General features: G+C 45.2%; 1 protein-coding gene across 16 annotated transcripts in view; it reads left to right on the top strand.

Annotated features, from left to right (window-relative positions):
• Positions 1 to 14,984, top strand: part of LOC106571666 (gephyrin) — a 105,205-nt gene extending 90,221 nt beyond the window's left edge. For 7 of the 16 annotated variants that reach the window (XM_045695806.1, XM_045695804.1, XM_045695802.1 and 4 more), the window contains 12 exons: positions 5,738 to 5,830; positions 6,214 to 6,269; positions 7,032 to 7,151; positions 7,579 to 7,637; positions 8,279 to 8,432; positions 9,880 to 10,001; positions 10,219 to 10,321; positions 11,353 to 11,426; positions 11,524 to 11,591; positions 11,720 to 11,823; positions 13,103 to 13,199; positions 13,659 to 14,984. In XM_045695806.1, coding sequence (XP_045551762.1) covers positions 5,738 to 5,830; positions 6,214 to 6,269; positions 7,032 to 7,151; positions 7,579 to 7,637; positions 8,279 to 8,432; positions 9,880 to 10,001; positions 10,219 to 10,321; positions 11,353 to 11,426; positions 11,524 to 11,591; positions 11,720 to 11,823; positions 13,103 to 13,199; positions 13,659 to 13,792 — 1,184 coding nt within the window. In that variant the 3' untranslated portion in view covers positions 13,793 to 14,984. The other 9 variants (XM_014144994.2, XM_014144998.2, XM_014144988.2 and 6 more) reach the window with 5 other exon arrangements.
• Positions 14,985 to 15,193: the final 209 nt, after the last annotated feature.

Below are 15,193 nucleotides of genomic sequence, written 5' to 3'. Positions count from 1 at the left end.
CAGCTAGTGATGGCCGAACCAGACAAAATCCACCAGCTTGCGTTGCGAGTCTGCGAGCAGACCGGTGGGGGGATTGAGGAAAGCCAGTTTATGCCACAGGGAGGTTGTTGTTGATTTTCAGCACCCTCCCTCTATATGACACTTGGGACAGGAGCCACCACCACCTGGCCAGTCTTGACAGCACTAACTGTAGCAGCCCCTCCCAGTTCTTCCTGACCCACCTCTCTGAGCCCAGGTACACCCCCAACATGTTAAGCCCTTCGCAACCCCACTGCAAACCCCCTGGAAGCATAGGGGGGCCCTATCGCTCCATGACCCACATAACAGAGCTTTGCTCTTGCCCCAGTTCACCTTAGCTGACGAAGCTCCCTCGTATACCTTCAGACTAGTCTCTAGTGCCGGCATATCCTGCCGACCCCTGACCATCACAGAAACGTAATTTGCATACGCCGACACAGCTATGTCTGTCAACACATCCATGCCTGTACAGCACACTCCCTGCAGTCTCCTGCGTAGCAGGCCCAAAAAAGTCTCAATGGCTAGTGTATATAACTGCCCCGATAAAGGGCATCCTTGTCTAATGCCCTGTCTCACCCAGACTGGCCTACTGGGCCCCCCTCCCACCTTGACCATACATAACACCCCAGCATACAACATCTTCACAAAAGCCAAAGACCTTTCCCCAAACCCAAACACAGACATCACATTTAACAGATACTCATGGTCCACTCTATCAAAAAGCTTCTCTTGGTCTAAAGAGACCAATCCAAAGTTCACATTAGAAACTCTTGACAAGTCCAACATGTCCCTGATTAAGAATATGTTTTCCGTGATTGAGCGTCTTGGTACACAATATGTCTGGTCCTTGTGTAACTGATGTGAAATGGCTAGTTAGTTAGCGGTGGTGCGCGCTAATAGCATTTCAATCGGGTGACGTCACTCACTCTGAGACCTGAAGTAGTTGTTCCCCTTGCTCTGCAAGGGCCGTGGCTTTTGTGGCTCATTGGGTAACGATGCTTCGAGGGTGACTGTTGTCTGTGTGCAGAGGGTCCCTGGTTCAAGCCCAGGTTGGGGCGAGGAGAGGGACGGAAGCTATACTGTTACATTGACGCTGTTGACCCGGATCACTGGTTGCTGCGGAAAAGGAGGAGGTCAAAAGGGGGGTGAGTGTAACCGATGTGAAATGGCTAGTTAGTTAGCGGTGGTGTGTGCTAATAGCGTTTCAATTGGGTGACGTCACTCGCTCTGAGACCTGAAGTAGTTGTTCCCCTTGCCCTGCAAGGGCCGTGGCTTTTGTGGCGCGATGGGTAACGATGCTTCGTGGGTGTCAGTTGTTGATGTGTGCAGGGGGTCCCTGGTTCAAGCCTAGGTTGGGGCGAGGAGAGGGACGGAAGCTATAGAGTCCAGATGGGACTTCAGTCTGTTAGCGAGGACTTTGGCAAATATCTTGTAGTCCGCACAGAGCAATGCCATAGGCCTTTGGTTCTTAAGTTCACACAAGTCCCCTTTTTTGGGCAGGAGAGTGAGAGCCACCCGACGGCAGCTCATCGGCAACTCCTACCCCGACGCGCTCATGCTTCACGCAAAAGAAGTGCAATCCAATTATTCCCCAGAATTTTTTATAAAACTCCACTGGGAGTCCATCGACCACTGGTGCATGGCCGGGGGACATCTGGGTTACAGCCTCTGCCAGTTCATGGGACAACAGGGGAATCCCGTTTTATCCCTCTGTGCCAGAGAGAACTTAGGGAGTTCTGCAAATAAAACCTGAGCACACACAGGATTACACAGTTCTGCCCTATACAACTCAGTATAAAACTCCACAGTCCGCTCCCGCATCTCACCCACCACAGAGGTCACCCACCCATCCGACAGCTGCAGACAATGCATACCCTTGGCTTCACCGCTCTGTCTTTCCAAACCAAAGAAGAAGGAGCTGGGAGCATCCATCTCCTTAAGCATGTAGAACCTAGCTCTTACAAGTGCTCCCTTTGCTTTAACCTGGAAAAAACTGCCCAGGTCTCTACGTAATTCAGCTAAATTAGCCTGGAGGCCTACATTGCCTTGCCCCACCAGCTCTACCTCCACTTCATTGATACTATGCTTGAGTTCCCCCAATACTCTCATAGCCTCTGAGGATGAGAGAGCTGTTTACTGTTGACAGAAAAGCCGAATTTGGACTTTTCCCACAACCTACCATTGACTCAGAGACACATACTCCACTCTTTGCTGAAAACCTGAGCAAAAAGTGGCATCTTGTAAGAGCTTTACATTAAACTTCCAATACGATGCCTGCTGAGGCCCTGGTAAAATAGACAACTGAGCCATTGTTATGTGGTGACCCGAAAAATCCACCGGGAGAATGGTAGCTCCCAACAGCCTATTGCTCTGATTCCTGGACATGTAAAACCGATCTAGTCGGGCTGCACTCACCCTAGCCCTAAAGATCTTCACCAATGTATACTGTCTTGTGTTGGGATGTCTAGTTCTCCAAACATCCACTAGATCAAACTGCTTAATGATGTCCCTTAACACCCCCCACTGAGCCTGGTAGAGGCTCCTCCCCATTTCTATCAGAGTTCCTGTCTAAGACACCCAAACAGAAGCCCCCTCTCTCTCCCTGTATTAGGCGCATGCACATTTATAAGGACAAAACTCCTGTTGTTAATTTCTGATTTTACTACAAGCAGTCTATCCTTACACACCTCCTTTGAGGAGCAAATTTTTGCGGCCATTTTTACAGCCCGGTGCAAAAAAAAAAAGGACTGCCACCCCTGCACTAACATTTGTTCCATGGCTCAGCACACTTGCCCTTTTCCACCAGAGCCCCCAATCGACTTCATTCACCACATCACTAAACAACACCTGTGCTTTTTTTTGTTTTACATATTCACCCAACAGACTCCTCTTTCCCGCATCTCTGGGACAATTTATATTGAGTGAGCCTACCCAAAGAGTCTCCATAAGAAGTGGGAGAAAAGCCAGCAAAGAAAGAGACCAATAGCAAAGCTCAAAAAGCCCCAGTGCCAGAAAAAAAATTAAGATCTAAACAGCATCTGAAGGTAGACCTTTACGTACAGTGCTGACCCACTTCCTCAACCTAAAACGTTTCCTGGGAGAGAGGACACCATGCCCCTCATTTTTCATAGCATGTTGTACTGATCTTACAAACTGCTTGACACCCTCTTCAACCGCCCGTAGTCACTTGCTCTTCCCCACTATACTCTCCTCATACAATAGCATAACCTGACTAGACCCAGCCTCAGCTACACCACTTTCCATAGCATGACTAGACCCAGCCTCATCTACACCACCATCTATAACATGACAAGACCCAGCCTCATCTACACCACAATCTTTAACATGACTAGACCCAGCCTCATCTACACCACCATCTATAGCATGACTAGACCCAGCCTCATCTACACCACCATCTATTGCATGACTAGACCCAGCCTCTGCTACCTATGTCTCATGGCCCCCTGCACGTTGACCTCGATATCCCCCACTGGCGCTTGTATCCTCACCTTGTCTGTGGCCTTTATGTGGGCATGCAAAGCTCTTATGCCCCAAATCCCCACACTCAAAGCACCGTAAACTATCTGTGAAGGCAAACCCTGAGTAGACCCCCTCCCCGAGCCTGACTTTAAAATACACATTTAACTGTTACTCATTGTTATTCAGAAACAAGAAGTCTTGCCTCCGGAATGAAACAACATGCTTAATGGCATCTGCCTGAAAGCCTGCCGACAGTACACGAAAACCGATAGCAAATTTACCAAACCCACTCAGCTCTTTCCGGATTTGATCATCCATAATAAACAGAGGTAGATTCGCAACTACCACCCTAGTCGAAGGAGTCGAAACAGGGAGACCCAGAGATCCACAGACATAAAGTAAGTGACCATTACCTAACTGCATGATCAGTAGCTCAACAGTGTGGTCCTAGGATGGTGGGTTTGACTCCTGGGACCAACCATATGTAAAATTGTAATTTGGATAAAAGCGTCTGCTAAATAACATTATTCATATTACAATAGAATGTCGGTGGTACAGAACAGACTTGTAGCACCTTGTCAGGCTCAACCACCTCACTGACAATATGAACTACACATGACAGGGTTTAAACTGACCCTGGCTCTGTCTGCAGGCTTAGATGTTACACACATACTCTGAATGTCAAGTTACAGTGTACAGACACATTCAGAGGAGTACAAACACACTGGTCCTGGAGCATGTCTGTCCCCCTAGCTCTTCCTAGGGCACTGCCCTCAGGGCCTTTGTCAGGGTGCCTTAGGGCCGTGGTCACCCCCCTGGCTGTGTGACATCAGTGTGGTGGTAGTGACACAGACCTGACATGGGGGCAGGGCACAGGACACACACTCACACACTTCTGATTCAGCTCTGTGCTCTTCATGACTAATAGAACAGCTACAGTGGTGTGTTCTCTCTCTTTTCTCCCAGTAAAGTGATGTTTCATGTTGTTTTGGGGGAGGGTGTTTCAGGATGGAACAGCTCCCGTGCTGGTGGGGAGAGGGGTGTGTGGTGGGGGAGGGGATGGAGAGGGGTGTGTGGTGGGGAGGGGATGGAGAGGGGTGTGTGGTGGGGGAGGGGATGGAGAGGGGTGTGCATCGAGGGAGGGGAGGGAGAGGGGAGAGGAGTGTGTGGTGGGGGGGGGGGCATGGTCCGTGTGTGTGCTTGATGGAGCTTGTCTTAGCTTGTCTAAGCTTGCCTGGCACAATACTATCAATTCATTGAATAGTCCCAAAAGTGCAAATCCACTCATGTCCCAACATCTGGCACTCCAGGCTCAATCAAATGCTTGAAGTATTTGAAAGATTTGAAACACTATTTGAACCTACTCTTATGTGTGTGTGTGCATATGTGCGTGCTTGTGCATGTGTGTATGTCCCAATTCTCAGCTCTCCATCTCATGTAAGTCATTGATATCATAGCTCAGATTTCACATTAACACCCACTTAATAATCGCAGAAAGACACACACACACACACACACACACACACACACACACACACACACACACACACACACACACACACACACACACACGAGAGTGTGTGGGCATGAGTGTTTGTGTGTGTCTGTGTATGTTTGTTCCGGTGTGTGTGTGTTTGTTTGGATGTGTGTGTTTTTTTGGTTCGGATGTTTGTGTGAATGTGTGTGTGTGTGTGTTTGTTCAGGTGTTTGTGTGCGTGTGTGTGTGTGTTTTTCTGGTCAGGTGGTGAGTCACCCACAGAGATCCTGATGAGAGGTGTCACACTCTCTCTCTAACACACACACCTCTGGCACATATGTCTCTCCGTGTCTTCATCTGAAACAGATGCCCTCTCTCCCTCCTCTCTCTCTCTCCCTCTCCCTCTCTCCCTCTCTCCCTCCATCTGTCCCTCCTCTCTCTCTCTCTCTCTCCCTCCCCCTCTCTTTCACTCTCACTCTCTCTCCCTCTCTCCCTCTCCCTCTCTCTCTCTCTCTCTCTCTCCCTCTCTCAATTCCATTCAATCCCTCTCTCTCTCCTCTCCCTTTCTCCCTTCCTCTCTCTCATGCCCTGTTCTCTCCCTCTACGTTTTTTTTTCTTTTTTCTTTTTCCCTCCGTCTCTCCCTTCCTACCTCTTTCCCTCTCTCTCTCACTCTCTCTCTCTCTCTCTCTCTCTCACCCTGTCCCCCTTCTCCCTCTCTCTTCTCCTCCCTCCATCCTCTCTCTCTCTCTCTCTCTCTCTAGATGGGATGGGTCGAGTCCTGGCTCAGGACGTTTATGCCAAAGACAACCTGCCCCCGTTCCCCGCCTCTGTCAAGGATGGTTATGCTGTAAGAGGTATGTATTCAACTGTACTATATTGCAATGTAGCCTACACAACCACACACTACACACACACACACACATACTGTATACCACTATTATGTCATATTGTACTGTACTGCTGAATATTACACAGTACATGGCATGCTATCCCTCTCTCTGTGCTGATATGCCTTTTCTGTTTATGAAGTCAGGAGGCACTACCCACTGAAACACGAGTCAGCTAAATGACACTCCTCCACAGTCACGCACTCACACACACATATCGTAGATACACACACACACACACACACGGCATACACACACAGAGACACACATTGATACACACGAGGCAGCATATACACACAATCATACAAACATACACACACATGTAATTAAACAATTTTTTTTTTTTTTAGCGGCTGACGGTCCAGGCGACCGTTTCATCATCGGAGAGTCCCAGGCTGGAGAACAGGTTCGTCCCCTTACACACACATGCACACGCACACACACGCACACGTACATGCACACACACGCACACAGAACACACACACACACACACACACACACACACACACACACACACACACACACCTTTACACCTCACCCTTTCTATAACGTAACAACACACACAGCTACAAGCAACTGGCTGGAAACCCCCTTCATGTAGAGAAATATAGAAATACACATACACATACAATTGTGGCATGGCTGCTAGACAGAGGATATGGATGTAAAACATTCCTTCAGAGCAGAAGTGTGTATGTGTGTGCGTGGGTGGGTGCGTGTGTGCGTGGGTGCGTGTGTGCGTGCGAGGAACACGCCCCCATAGCGTAGCGATACAGTACTTACTCAGCATACTGAATTACCCAGCAACCCACTCACTCGCAGGTGGGCCGCCCGCCTGGCCTCATTATACACGGTATCACACACACACTGATGCATGACACGAGATCACACACACAAACACACTGACACATCAATACACCTCCTGCATGGCTGATGCGATATGTTGTTGTGCTGTTGCTATGTGTCTGCCTGTGACTGGGAAACACAATAATACGATACGCTTAGACACATACCAATGTTTTTCGGATTCTGAGAGAGCCTAGGGGGACATTCTACAGGTATGTTTGGAATGTGTGTGTACGTCCGAGTGTGTGTCCGTTCATTTGCATGTGTGTGTGTGTGTGTGTGAGTGCATATTTGACACCAGTCTCTTTCTCTCTCCCTGCAGCCCACCCACACAGTGATGCCAGGCCAGGTGATGAGGGTGACGACAGGGGCTCCTATCCCCTGTGGGGCGGACGCTGTGGTGCAGGTGGAGGACACAGAGCTGCTCCGCGAGTCTGAGGACGTGAGTCTCACCTTTGACCCCTGACCCTTAGCCCTGTGAAGAGGGACAGGGTTCATGTCCTAGCTTCTTCTAAGGGACTAGCAGTGTCTGTCTAGTACCTGGGTATAAGGTCTAGACCCGGGACAATATAGTAGATAGAAACTTACTAGGCCAGGGTCTAGGTCTGGGACAATAGGGCCTAACTACTTCCAACAAACGACTTGGGCTAGTACCAGGATAATATGTCTAGATCCAGGGGTTGGTTAGACAAAGGTTAGACAAAACCTAGTATCAGGTAGAGTGTCTAGCTGCTGAAGGCTTAGCGGCTATGCTGATTACCCAGGAACAGAGAATAGTGTTTAGTAAGGAGTCTTCTAGATTAGGGCACAGTAGTAAATGGTTGTGATGATGGCTCCTTACAGAATGTTTTGTCTTGTCTCCTTCTCAGGGCACCGAGGAGCTGGAGGTGCGGATCCTCGTCCAGGCCCGTCCAGGACAAGACATCAGGTGTGTGTGTGCGCGTGTGTACGCGTGTGTACGCGTGTGCGTCAGTGGAAGCTGGTGGGAGAAGCTATAGGAGGGTGGGCTCATAGTAATGGCTGGAATGGAATAAATGGAACGGGATCAAACCCATTGTGTCACGTCCTGACCAGCAGAGGGAGTAATTGTATTAGTTTTGGTCAGGACGTGGCAGAGGGTTTGTGTTGTGTGTAGGTTCTAGGTAGGTTTTCTATGTGTAGGTTGGGTGCTGGACTCTCAATTGGAGGCAGTTGTTTCTAGCTGCCTCTGATTTGGAGTCCTATAAACAGGTGTGTGTTTTTCTTTGTGGTTGTGGGTAGTTGTTTGTGAGCACTGCTTTTGTTTAGCCTGCCACACTGGTCTTGTCGTGTTTATTGTTTTTTTTCCTGTGGATGCTTTGCTCGTGTTTTATTAAAAAGATGAGTATCCACATTCCCGCTGCGTATTGGTCCTCCCTTCAACACAACGACATTAACTGTGACACATTGCACATATGGAAACCACGTATGTATGTGTCTTTCTGTATAAAGTGTGTGTGTCTGTAGTTATTTGTCTGTAAAATGTGTGAACATATGTTTCAATGGTGTCCCTCTGAATCCTATCCCCTCCCTGTCTCCGCTTCTCTCCAGGCCCATAGGTCATGACATCAAGCGTGGGGAATGTGTCCTGTCCAAGGGAACCCACATGGGCCCCTCTGAGATTGGCCTGCTGGCCACCGTAGGGGTCACCGAGGTGGAGGTGCAGAAGTTCCCCGTGGTGGCTGTCATGTCCACAGGCAACGAGGTCAGACAGACAGACAGACAGACAACTTTGCCCAGGCATAACAGTACATGAGTGTGCTGACCTGCATCAACACAGGCTTCTGTTTTAAAGGCCCAGTGCTGTCAAAATTCTGTTTTTCCTTTGTTTTGTATCAACAGCTTATGAAACTAACACTATAAAAGTGTGAAAACATTTAATCAGGGTTATTCCCTAATAGTTGCTGGATGAAAATACAATGTACACAGGACTTTCTAATCAGCAGGTTTTGCATGGGGGGAGTTTTGACTTGCCTGATGACACCAGGGTAGGGTTGATTGGCGGGAATCCGGTTACTGACATTTACTGATATATAACTAGATAAATAACTGTGTGAACGCAGTACATTAAAATACATTATTTATATCAACAGCAGTAGCCTATATATCACTGTATATGCATTGGATAACGACACAATCATTTGGGCTTTTTTGGGCTTGGGCTCATAATGTATGGCTCATACAATGTATTCAATGTATGGCTTATCAGGGTCAAGGAGCATCAGGCTAGAATTTTCGATCAAAGCTCTTATCAAATCTGTTTGATAAGAGGAGGCTCCCGAGTGGCGCTGCGGTCTAAGGCACAGCATCTCAGTGCTAGAGGTGTCACTACAGACCCTGGTTTGATTCCAGGCTGTATCACATACGGAAGTGATTTGGAGTCCCATAGGGCGGCGCACAATTGGCCCAACGTCATCTGGGTTTGGCCGGGGTAGGCCGTCATTGTAAATAAGAATTTGTTCTTAACTGACTTTATTTATTAAACATTTTTATTCAACCTTTATTTAACTAGGCAAGTCAGTTAAGAACAAATTCTTATTTACAATGACGGCCTACCCCGGCCAAACCTGGCATGCTTTTGAATGGCACTTCCGGTTTTGGAAATACCGGGTTACCAGGGAGAAAAGTGATTTATTGTCAGGATGGAACATTTGTAAAAAACCTGGAAAATATTCAACCTACACCAGGGGGTATATGTTAATAGACAAATAAAGAGAGTTCCAAACCTCTCTGCTAATAACAGCTCGTTTTCAGGTTACATATCCCTCCTATTAGGCCCCTACGCTCTAGTGGATTGATCCCCGCACCACAATCCTATGGTTAGTGCATCGCTTTGGTGACCTTCCCCACTCCACTCTGATCACTCCCAGACAGTCCTAGCAAAATACTGCTAGAGAAATAGTTTTTGCTAAAAAGCAAATTTTGTTCACTTTTGACCATTTTAAATATTACAGCAAGTTGCTTAATTGTTACCCCAAAAATTATTTGATATTGAGATCAAAACAGCTGCACTGGGTCTTTATTAAAACATTTTTCAACAGAAACCGACAATGAGTGTTTCATATTTGACAAATCCAGGTTGTCCCTTCCTGTTGCAGTTAGTTTTTTTTCTCCAATTGGTGCCTAATGAACACGTCCCCTGGTGTCTCTAGCTGTTGAACCCAGAGGACGACCTCCATCCAGGGAAGATCAGGGATAGTAACCGCTCCACGCTGCTCGCTACCATCCAGGAGCACGGATATCCCACCATCAACCTGGGCATCGTGGGAGACAAGTAGGACTTCACACTCCTCTTCCTGTTCTTGATGCTCCTCTTCCTCTTTCTGTTCATCTTCCTTTTCCTCCTCCTCCTATTCCTTCTCTTCTTCTATGTCTACTCTCCTTCCTGTTCCTAGTCCTCTTCCTCCCATTACTTTTCCTCCTCCTCTCTTCTCCTCTTCTGTGGTGTTTGATGGTAACTGGTAACTGTTCTCTGTCTATCGGCCCCACAGCCCAGACGACCTCCTGAACGCCCTGAACGAGGGCATCAGCCGTGCTGACGTCATTATCACCTCTGGAGGGGTGTCTATGGGAGAGAAGGTATGTGAGCAAATAGTGAGTATGAATGGTCATTGGTTATGACATTGCACTATGCTGACACCTTATGGTTGGGATGGGGAACTGTTTAAAAATATATAGTAGATATTATTTCAGCATGGTCTCATAGACCAGATGTAACAAATTAATATGATATGTTATGTTTGGTATGGTTACATAAGACTAAGTTATTGAAGGCAAAAAAATAAAGTAGGATGGATGATGGGAGTATAAGGCAAACGTCTAGCAACCCAAAGGCTGTGAGTTTGTATCTCATTACGGACAACTTTAGCATTTTAGCAAGTTTTAGCAATTTTTTTATTTTAGCTAACCCTTCCCCTATCCTTAACCCTTTAAACTAACTTCTACACTTAACCCTACCCTTAACCATAACCCCTAGCCTAGCTAACGTTAGCCAACTAGCTAACGTTAGCCACCTTGCCCAAATTCGTAACATATAGTACGTTTTGCTAATTCGTAACATATAGTACATTTTGCAAATTTGTAACATATAATACAAATTGTCATTCATAATATATCATACGAAATGGGTGATGGACATCCACGAATTAATACATACCATACGAAACGTAACATATGATACTAAATGCTAAATCTCGAATTTAATTACATAATGATACAAAATGCTCTGAGACCAGGTTTTTAATTTGTACATCCCTCTTTGGAGGACATAATTGTTATTTTTTACAGCTATTTTGTTACCTATACATTTGACATAAATGTTACATACATACATGTAATTGTGGTGTTAATATTATGTGGAGTAATGTAGAATTTCACACAGCACAGGGTCGTATTCATTAGGGCCCAAAACGAAAACATTTTTGCAATGAAACATTTCTATCTAAGTACTCCCTTCCTGTTTCAGTCAGTTGTCTTCCGTTTGGTGCCTGTTGAATACACCCCAGTGGTGCACAAGACTTATCTGGGTTTTAAGTACAGCTACACTATAACTAGAAGGTGAATGTTTTTGTCTAATGTTTATATGTACCTTTGAAGACTCCAAAATGTGTGATCCTCTTTTTCAGGACTATCTGAAACAGGTGCTGGATATTGATCTGCATGCTCAGATCCACTTTGGACGAGTCTTCATGAAACCAGGGTATGATGGATGGATGGGTGAATGGCTGGCTGGCTGGGTGGATGTGTGGATGGATGGTTCCTTGAACAAACATGTTGTTCTTCTCCCATCATTTCAGTCTCCCGACAACATTCGCCACGTTGGACATGGACGGTGCTCGCAAACTCATCTTTGCCCTCCCAGGTAGTGTGTAAAGTAAAGAGAAAGAGGGAATCAGACAATCGTTTCCAGACTGGTTTCTAACACACTCTTCTTTTCTCTCTCCCCCCCTCCCCCCTCCCCACCCCCCCCACCCCACCACCCCCCGGGCCCAGGTAATCCCGTGTCTGCTGTGGTGACATGTAACCTCTTTGTTATCCCTGCCTTAAGGAAGATGCAGGGGATCCTGGACCCACGGCCCACCATCATCAAAGCCAGGGTAAGAAGGCACAGGACTCCATGAATCTTTCTCAATTTGTCTTAGAGAACGCAAGCAATTGAGCTATCTCGCCTTCCTCTCCAAATTCATTGGAGGAGAAGGTCAGAGTGGAGGAATCTGGGATCTTCTCCTCCAATGCGTTTTGAGAAGGAATCGAGAAAGAGCCCGTGTACCTCGAAGTAGGATCAGCTCCATGCAAAATGTATACTCTGCGTATGCACATTTTATAGTGGTTGATGTATTGTATTGCAAGCAGGCAAGTAAGTATTTTGTGCATAGAGGGAATATGATGACATGCTTATTCTTATTCTGATTTATTTTTTGAACAGGAGCCATTTCACGTTAGTGATAAGAGTGGATATCTCTGTTTTATTTTTGGAATGTAAAATAATTTGACATAGAAATCTATTTCCTATATTTATTTTATTTTCGTAAACATTGCAGAATAAATTCCTCACCTCTTCTGGCTGTGATGGGTTCATATTCCCGACGAAGTCATACAACAACATACCATGCCCAAATCTCATTTAATTGGGCCTAGTAGCCTAGTAAATAGATAGGCTGTGTATTTCAAGTTTTGCTGTATGCGATCCTATAGGTAGTGCGGTTTATAATAGGTTACACAGTCGAATTTCAAAGACCAACACTTTATCTTTTACATTGAAGTGTGCTACTGTATTTTTTGTTGTTGAGTAGGCCTAGACTATACAATGTTTCAGCCCAGCATATTTGGGTTGGGGGAATAGTCAATGCAAAACATTGTTGAATTCAAACGTTCTGTTGACAGGTCCACAACAATTTGCCATTGTTTTCTCTTTCAGAAACTCACATTCCTTTGCCAAATACAGCATAAGTTACTGCAAAAGATTAAAAGATTCTGCCATCTCCAAAAACATTATAACATTTGCCATTGCTCTTTCTTTTAGAAACTGCCGTTGCCTAATTCCAATAGTTCCAAATTCTACAGCAAAATGGTGTTATTTTCACCATGAAAGGTGAATGGAGGGTGTTTTCCAGGTGGCGTTTTAATGCTCGTTCAGGTGCATACAGTTTTACAACAGGTCTGATTTACAACGTGTGCAAAGTTTTAAATATCTATATTTTTTGGCGTAAGTACTCTTTTCAGAAATGGCGCACTCAGATATTTAGTATGAAATGTATAAAACGGTTATAAATGAGGCCCCTGGGCCCTACCTATGAGCGTTTACATTTTTGCGTCCCAATAATCTGTCCTTACTCCTGAAGTGTACACTTGTTTACTTCCTTTCATGTCTCGTAGTTGTCATGTGACGTAAAGTTGGATCCTCGCCCTGAGTACCACCGCTGCATTCTGACATGGCACCACCAGGAGCCTCTGCCATGGGCCCAGAGCACAGGTAATAATAGAATACCATTCTATTCTGTTTTATTGTGCACTGCGATACAGAGCGATACACTGCTATACTATATGCATGTGTAGTCACAGGCTCTATAACGGACTATCAATGGACTGTTCATTGATTTTGTTCATGGGCAATTGTAGAGGGGTTAGCTACAGTCCTCTAATCTAACAAAGCCTCCCGCTGTGACTATTTTCACTGTTTTGTATTCCATGTAGTGCCTAATTGATTCAGTATACTGTAGAGCTCAAGAGCATAAAGAGCTACAATTAGATTGTGTGGTATTAGTAGCCTCTCACCCCATTGCATGGTGTGGTACCAAGGTCATCCTGACTGTCATGGGTTAGATCCTCCTGGACTTGTGTGGTTGGTTAGGGCCTAAAGCGCATGTATTCTCACCCTCCCTCTCCTCATTTCCTCCCTCATTTCCTCCCTACCCTTTCCTCCATCCTGTAGGTAACCAGGTGAGCAGCAGGCTGATGAGCATGCGCAGCGCCAACGGTCTCCTGATGCTACCTCCAAAAACAGAGCAATATGTGGAGCTGCACAAGGGAGAGGTGGTCGACGTCATGGTCATCGGCCGGCTATGATGTCATCAAAGGGGGACGTTGAGATGGCTTCATAGAGAGAGAGGGTTCAAATGGGTGTTTCACGGTGCATGTCCACATATCATTGACAATTCTGTAATATGCAACGGCACAGCTAGTTTTTATTGATTTGGATAACGTTGAGGTATAGTCAACATCTCGATCACAAACCTAGGTACATATGATACAAAAAAATATAATTACTTTAAAAAGATTATAATAGTATTTCAGACAAAGAAAAATATAACTTTTAAAGAAAAAAAATCGAATTATCAAAAGAGATTTATTCTGTAATATATTATTATGATTATTCGTATTATTGTTATCATTATTCTTCTTATTATCATTATTATATTATAAGTCAACTTTATTCCTTTCATTGCAATTGCTTTGTGTGTTCAATGCTAGATCTTATCGATATCGGTAGCATTTTAATAGAGCTGTAGGTGCCTGCCAGGACAAAAAAATAAATATATATATTATTTTCTCATCTTTAGTGGGGGATTTTTTTTTATTTATTTTTTTTTAATATAAAGAAAAACAATGAGGAAGACTCCAGATTTCCCACGGTGCTCGGCTAAGAGGAAGGAGGGAGGGCATAATCTCGGTCTACTTCCTCTGTGGTGTGACGCTTTAACGGTGACGCCACACACTTCTATTTTTCTCTCGTTAGTATGCATCATAATGGCTTCACAAAGAGCTTTGCTTGTTGTTTATCTTGTGAGTCTTGTTTATGTGCGCAGTGCCAAATGCCTGGGCAGGGAAGATGGTGGTGCTGGGAGGGAGGGGGGGCGGACAGTCACCCACCAACCTGCCCAGACCCTGAAGCCCGTGAAAAACAAAAACTTTTATTTGATCGACTAAGAGTAAGGGGAGAAAAAAAAAACATGAAATAAAAGAAACAGCTTCTTTAAGTGCTGACAGCCTTTTTAACTGACTTCACAAAAAAATGTACAGATAAAAAAAAATGCGAAGAAGATGAACCATATTGTACAGATATATGTGACCAGCACTCCTAAGGAAATTATTATTATTAAGCAATGAAGAGACATTGAACACCGTTGTACTATAATACATTTTCTGTAATGATATGAAACTGATGAAAGAGACAACGATAATAAAAATCCTTGATCATTATGTAAAAAAATATTTAAAAAATTGTTGGGTTTCCTTTTTTCAATAAAACCTATTCAAAGAAAAACAAAGTGTTGTTCATTGATGCGTGCAGTGACACCTTGTTTTAGGGTGGACCATTAACAAGATCACGTTGATCAAGTTTATTAGCAGTTCCGTGGCCTGTAGTGTAGGAATGCTTATCTAGGATTCGTTTTGCAATTCAGATTATATTCCTAGATCATCACTGCCACACTGAGACGCTTTATGAATACGGGGCCCTGGACGTTC

The sequence above is a fragment of the Salmo salar genome, chromosome ssa15, assembly GCF_905237065.1.
Source record: "Salmo salar chromosome ssa15, Ssal_v3.1, whole genome shotgun sequence".
Classification (NCBI taxonomy): Eukaryota; Metazoa; Chordata; class Actinopteri; order Salmoniformes; family Salmonidae; genus Salmo; species Salmo salar.
The sequence above is the reverse complement of the archived record's forward strand: the minus strand, read 5'-3'. Positions and strand labels throughout refer to the sequence as shown.